At 58.4% G+C, this 6,610-nt stretch overlaps 1 protein-coding gene across 1 annotated transcript; it reads right to left on the reverse strand.

Annotated features, from left to right (window-relative positions):
• Positions 1-1,085: 1,085 nt before the first annotated feature.
• On the reverse strand, positions 1,086-5,081 carry COQ8A (coenzyme Q8A). Its single transcript, XM_023745023.1, has 3 exons — positions 4,896-5,081; positions 1,504-1,917; positions 1,086-1,258 (listed from the first exon to the last, which is right to left on the reverse strand). Exons 1-3 carry the CDS (start codon positions 5,070-5,072, stop codon positions 1,136-1,138), a joined length of 714 nt encoding a protein of 237 aa, XP_023600791.1. The 5' UTR covers positions 5,073-5,081; the 3' UTR covers positions 1,086-1,135.
• Positions 5,082-6,610: the final 1,529 nt, after the last annotated feature.

Raw genomic sequence — 6,610 nt, forward strand, 5'->3', positions numbered from 1 at the left:
ACACTCTGATTGATTGAATGGCCAACCGGACGACCGGACACTTAGCATATTAGGCTTTTATTATATATGATTTTTTTTTAAGATAGCCAGCCATCAACATTAGGACTCACTCCTGGGTCCAGCTCCCAGAGCACAGAACCCATCCTAACAATGAGTAGAATGTGGCTTCCAAAAGAGAAGAGACAACAGAGAACAGTATGTATGTACACGGGAGGGGAGATGTATAATCCAGCCCAAGCAAAGGAAAAAGCAGGTAGCCACCCGATCGTGACCACTCATGGCCACTCAGCACTGGCATCATCATGAACCAAGCAGACCTCTGTTAGACACAGCCTTGCAAATAACCACTTGCCCACGGTTCATGTGTGAACTGAGTTCATTAACTTTCTGGAGAACCTTCTAGGACAGCCACGCTTTAGAGGAACGTGCTCCCAGTCACTCTGTCTAGAAGTATACCATTACAAAGGAGACGGTGTTTTCAATAGAACATCTTAGTAATTAAATAAGAGATGTGACAAGACAATGTCAGAAAGGCAGATACAACTGCTGTAAGCCTTCACTATAAAATGATCCTTCAATGCTGATAAGAGAGCACAGGTGTGCTGGGCACAACGGCTACTCAAACCCCCAAAGAAAAGGACAAATAAAGCCCACAGCTCTACGGCATCTTAGAATGGACTTGAAATGCCAGCAGCTCAGGGCCTCGGCACCTCATTGTCATTACTGATGCCCCACAAGCCTGTGGGGATCCGGCAAATGGGTCTCCAAACGGCTGGTTCCCGGAGCAAACACCACTCTGTCTAGTTAGCCACACAGGCCCAGTGAGGAACTCCCTCACTATCCGGCCTCCTTCCTGCAGAGGCCTCCACAGGGCTGAACGGCGGGGAGGCCGACGTAGTAGGAGAAGCTGAAGCTGCAGACACTGAACCCCAAGCGTGGCCTGAGAAGCAAAGCTGCAGCTCACCGTGTGGCATCAGCCACACCAACCCCTAGGGTGAGCTTAGGCACAGTGGATCCCAATAACTGAATCATCCACCCCTGGGAAACATCCAGGAGCCCGGACTACTTCCCCAGGATACCTGTGGGCCCCGCCCTCTGCCACCTCCATGCTGGGGCCAGGGTAGGCCAGCCCCCCTCAGCCAGGACTGGCCTGCCAGGGCAGGGGAGGGCACAGACACACAGCCGCCTTACCTCCGAAGTTGGCCAGCCGCCCAATCCTTGTTACTGGCACCTTCCGCTCCCGAGCCCGCTCACTGAGCTGGAGGGACAGCAGAGAGAGCCCTCAGGGACAGCGAATGGGGACAGGGCGGCCTTCAGGGGCTCATGCTGCCCCCATCCCCTCTCCACCACCAAAGACAGCAGTTCTGCCGGGCAGCACCTCCACCACCAAGAGGCCTCCATGTTCCCAGAGCCTCCAGACCACAGCATCCCCGGAGGGGCCTGACACCAGCACCACCGGGGAACCACCCACAGGGCCCACTCCAGGGGCCCTCCCGGACGCACCATCTGCTTGTGGGGCTTGCTCTCGGGGCGCGCCTTGGCCTGCCGGGCCTTCTCAATGTCCTCGGCTGTAAGGCCCCCCACAGGGGACTGGTCCTGGTGGAAGAACCTTCGCTGCAGGCCAGTGGGACAGAAGGGGGCTCTGCTATCTACAAAAAGCCTCCCGTCCCGCCTGCCCAGAGGAGAGGCAGTCTGCCCTGGGAGCCCAGCTTCCCTAAAGGGTCCACTGTCAGCGTAGGCAGGAGCTGGGCCCTTGCTGCTGGCATAATCCTGGGGTGGAGACGACGGCTGGTCCTGGGAGGAGGCTGCAGAGAAGTCTGCAGAGGCGCCCTCGGCCCTTGGCCCTGAGAAGTGGAACTCTGATTCTGGGTCGTCAAAGCTCTCCGACATGTAAGATTCTTCATGCTTGTCCTGCTCCTGCAGGGAACAAAAGCCAGCGTGAGAGGAGCAAGCGGTAGCCGCCCTCCTGTGCCCATCCCCCTCTGCACAGGACAGCACGTCCCCGCTGCCCCACCTCCGTCCTGCAGAGGGTGACACCACATTACTCCCGAGGCCTGTGTCAGTTCTGGAGGTGAGACCCGGATCCCAGTCCTGCTGCTGCCAGGGCTCCTCTGTGTGGTCACTGAGAACCTGCTGGGTGTCCAGCCAGGCCCAGGCCCGTTACCACCACTCCCAGCAAGTTCCTCCTCTATTAATCGGGGCTCTGGGGTGGGTGATCCAGGGAAAGAGACAGGAGACCTTTGAGAAGTCAAAGCATAACACAGACCAGCGAGGGCAAGGGCAGTGTACAGACGGGGACACCCCACCACTCCAGGCCAGTGCCTCGCCAGACACGGCTCCCCTCACCGGCCACGGCCTGCCTTTAAGAGGCTCTCTCACTGGACGACTTGGCACAACCAGGGCTGGCCTGGCTGTCCTTGGGAGTTGGGGGCACATACTTTCCTTGTAACAACTGAAAAGACCTGATCTTCAGGCCCAGATTCCTTCTGCTTTAGAACTCGGAGTGACCTTGGGTGAGCTCTCTGCTACTTCCTCATCTGAAAATAGGACTCCCCACAGTCAGTTTTGTGGGGCCACAGACAAGGCACAGACAGGCCAGGGGAACAGCGCCGAGGAGGCTCTAAGTGGAACAGCACTGACTCCTGAGGGAGGTCAGGAGCCCGGGTTCCGTTCCACTGAAATGGACTCAGTGCACAGTGCTGCCCGCGGCTCTGCCCACACGGAGTCGGGTCCACAGCCTGTGCACCCTCAGCTCTACAGGCTACTGCCTCCAGGGACGGAAGGAGATGAGGCTGTGACTCTCATGCCCAAATGGAAACAGGCTGAGGGACTGAGGTGACCCGGTAAAGGCCACCAGCCGGCCATGCCTCAGAGCAGAAATCAATCGTATTGGGTTCTCTGGGTACCTCTCTGGGTACCTCTCAAGATGGCCAGGCAGCCCTGGGTGCGGGGCCTGAGGCAGGTCCCTGAGAGCCACAGCAGAGCCCCTGTTGCCCCTGACTCTGTGTGGCCGCCTGGCCCTGCATGGCCATGACCGGCTTATGTGGCTCTGGGCCTCTGGGCAGGGAAGGGCCCAGTGTGTCGATGGGACCAGACCTGGTGTCTGCTGCATGAAGACGTGAACAAGCCCCTGGAGGAGCTGGAGGGAGAGGTTTCTGGAGGATCTGGCCTCCATCCCCAGAGAGAAGGGAGGCACAGGGCCTACGTGCTGAGGGAGAGAATGGAGCACACGGAGGCCAGCGCCCACTAATGTCCACCTCGTGGTGGGCAATGGCCCCTCCCTCCTCCCTCCAAGTGACTGTCCTGGGGGATGGCCCTGCCTGAGGAGACAGAGGAGCGGGTGGGAGCCTGGGCAGGAGGCCCCTCCCCTCCCAGGGAGGCCTGTCGGGTCTCCACGCTGCCGCACGCCTGGGAGGCCCAGTGAGCTGGACAACTGCCCCTCCTGAGTGTTCCACAGGCAACACATCCAACAGGAAGGTGCTCTCCTCACTAGGAAAGGCACTCGGGGGCCGGAGCCACAGCCCAGCCTCACAGAGGAGGACAGGAAGAGGACACACAAACCTGATCCTGTCACTTAAAAATCACGGGCCTCGCATCCAACTTCTTAGTCTCCATCTCCCCACCTGAGAAAGGGGTGCACATCGAGGCCTGCCCCTTTCCAGGCCAGCAGTGAGGCTCCGGTGAGGTCACGAGTGTGAGACTTGTGAAGTTGAAGGCATTTGGGGTGAGAAATAGCCATGGAACCTTCGAGAGCAGCAGAGGGGGATCCGGGACCTAAGACTAACCAGAGGCCTCAGGCTGTGACGGCCTCAGCCTGGCGGAGCCTGAGTGTCCTTTGTCCACAAGGTCAGCGACCACAGGGGAAACGGAAGGAGAGGGAGCAGGTGTGCTCACGCACACGGGTGCACAGCTTCCCCTCCCCCGGGACTTTCAGAAACAGTCACTGGGGACACCTCAGCGGACAGCCCTCTGCTCTATGAAGCCCTGTTATAATCGCCTGTCCTGCACACACTTCTACCTAAAACCTTCCCGCGGTGGTAAAGCAGAGGCTCTCTGGTCTGTGGCACAAAAGACAGCAGGAAAGACGAGAGGAAGACGAGAGGCGGAGCGGTCCTCAGCTTTCACCCAGGAAAGCAACACATCAGCACCCAGAGACCCACAGAAAAATGCAGCGGGCAAGTGGGAAAAGCCTGAGGAAGCCCAACGGACACAGCCTCCTGTGGCAGCGCCATGCGGAGGCGACAGCCGATGAAACACGCTTCCCAGCCTGGCCGCCCCTGCTCAGCGGCTCTTGCTCTGCCCAGTGAAGCTCTGATAGCGGGTGGCTTCCATCACTTCTTTACAGAAATCAGCCCAACAGAAAACACTCGTTAACACAGGGAGAAGGGTTCTGCCTCTTCAAAAACTGCTCAGTGACGGCCACATGCCGGTTCCTTCCAGCTGCCTCCACAGAACACAGCAAGTGTTACTTTTTCCTGTGGTTTTTTAAATTCCCAAAACTAAAAAGGCTTCTCTTCAATACCTCAACACAGGCCAGAAACTGAACACAGACTGGGCAGAGGGAACGGGGCCGGTCACCGCGATCCCCGCGGACGGGGCTTGGTCTCCCTGAGCTCGGCACCCGTGCCTGATCAGCCAGGGACTCCTAGTCGAACGCGTGGGCTGGGCCGCTTGCTCCTGGGGCTCCTCTCAGCTCTGTGAAGCTTCCTCTAACTAAGGCGTGAGTCACCCAGCAGCCTCTCCCAGGGGCCCCATCCCACCCGGAAGGGTAGTGGGCTACACTAACCAGTGGGCTCTCTGGCCCTGGCCACAGGGAGACCAGCCACCCTAGCTGTGTCCTAGTCTCACCAAGGGCTCCAAGTCCAGCTTCCCTCCCACTGGCCCAGCCTCCTTACCTGCACCGTCCCCAGGAACATGCTGAACTGCTCTGCAGCTGTGGACTGCAGGGCCCGGGCTGCCATGATGAACTCCGCACCAAGGCCGAAGTGCTGCAGGTGGGTTTCCACGGCTGCCTCCGTCAGCTTGGCAAGGCCTTTGAGCACCATGATCGCATCCCCCATAATGGAAGCCATCCTTCAGGGCTGGAAGAGAGCAGGCCACGTCAGGCAGGGGGACACCACACCTCATACAGGGTCACACTCACACTGATCAACTCCCCGTGATCCTGGGCAGAAGGTAATTGGTTTGCACTGACCTCCCTTTTGACCCGGGCTGACAGAGCAAAGAGAGGAAGGGCCCAGGGCTCAAGGTCTGCTCTGGCCACTCCCTGCACGGCAGCCCTGAGCAGCATGCAAGGCCCCAGGGGCCGGCTGTGCACCTAGGAGACCTAGAGAGGTAAGTGACTTGCTGAAGTCTCCCGCCACCAAGTGGCAGAACCAGAACTTGAACCAGGTGTACTGACTTAGTCCAAGGCTCTTTCCTCTGGACCAAACTGTAGGCGGGGAGGGAGCACCTGTTCCCAAAGCAGATCCCAAACAGGGCTGCCTGCCCCTGCCCAGCGGCGCTCGCTCTGCCCAGTGAGGCCTCTGACAGACACCCACAGACCACAGGGCAGCCAGCGCCCACCCTCCTTCTCAGACTCAACTACTGAGCAAGCAGTGTTTTCAAACCACAGTCCAGACCACAGTGCAATCCATCTGGAAAATCCTAACCAGCATTAAAATGCAACATGACGTGAACAGAAGAGAAAGCGCCAGGGGTCCTATGGGAAGGACTGTCTTAGGAAACTTGTTTCCCTCGTGTGAACATGTGAGCTCCTCTGTCTCTTTTCTCTACCGAGTCCGTCTAAAATGTGTTTCTTAACGTAGGTCAGGGCCAAAGAGGCTGAAAGTCACTGTACCCAGTGGTACCTCCCAGGGTGCGGGGTGCTGTCAATCACCCAAGTATTCTTAAGGTCTGCTAGGGGGCTGTGTGCTGGGAGGGGTTGGATAAGGCCCTGTTAACAAACTGGGGCTGAAGAAAAACCACAAAAAGGAAAGGAACAGCAGGACACCCCAGAGAAGGCACACTCTGGACAGGGCAGGGCAGGGCTGAGTTCTGCTAAGAGTCTCAGAGATAAGACAGAAGCCAGAGAGGAGAGGGCGTGGGAGGCAGGCACTGCAGGCAGGGGACCTGCATGAACAAACACGTGGAGGCTGAGGAGGAGGTTACACCTGGACGCAGGGCGTGGGCCACAGGAGGGAGAGGAGGTCACAGACACCGTGGGTTCCTCTTCTCTTCACACGAGTGAGCAGAAGCACATGCTGGCGGTCCGGTAAGAGCACACCAGGACCGACCAGAACTCCAGGGCTTCTGAAGATGGCAGGCGGGCTCAGGCCCACGTGCCCTTTGCAGGGAGCAGCCCAGTCAGCCCAGGATTCCTGCGGGATCAGCGCTGCCCCTCCGCAGGGCCCAGCTGCTTTTATTTGAAAGGAGACTTGTAGTGACAGCCAGAGAAACCCCTGGTGCACGGTAGCCTTGGGGAGCCGAGCTGACCCACCATAACCTGCCCCAGGAACACCTCCACCTGCACAGGGCCACGGGGCTGGGTGCTTTCACTCTCATCTCCTTTTAACCTTTATAAACAACTGGATGACATGGAGATTACTGCCCCCAATTCTAAAGGAGAAAA

The sequence above is a fragment of the Myotis lucifugus genome, unplaced genomic scaffold (assembly GCF_000147115.1).
Source record: "Myotis lucifugus unplaced genomic scaffold, Myoluc2.0 scaffold_510, whole genome shotgun sequence".
Lineage (NCBI taxonomy): Eukaryota > Metazoa > Chordata > Mammalia > Chiroptera > Vespertilionidae > Myotis > Myotis lucifugus.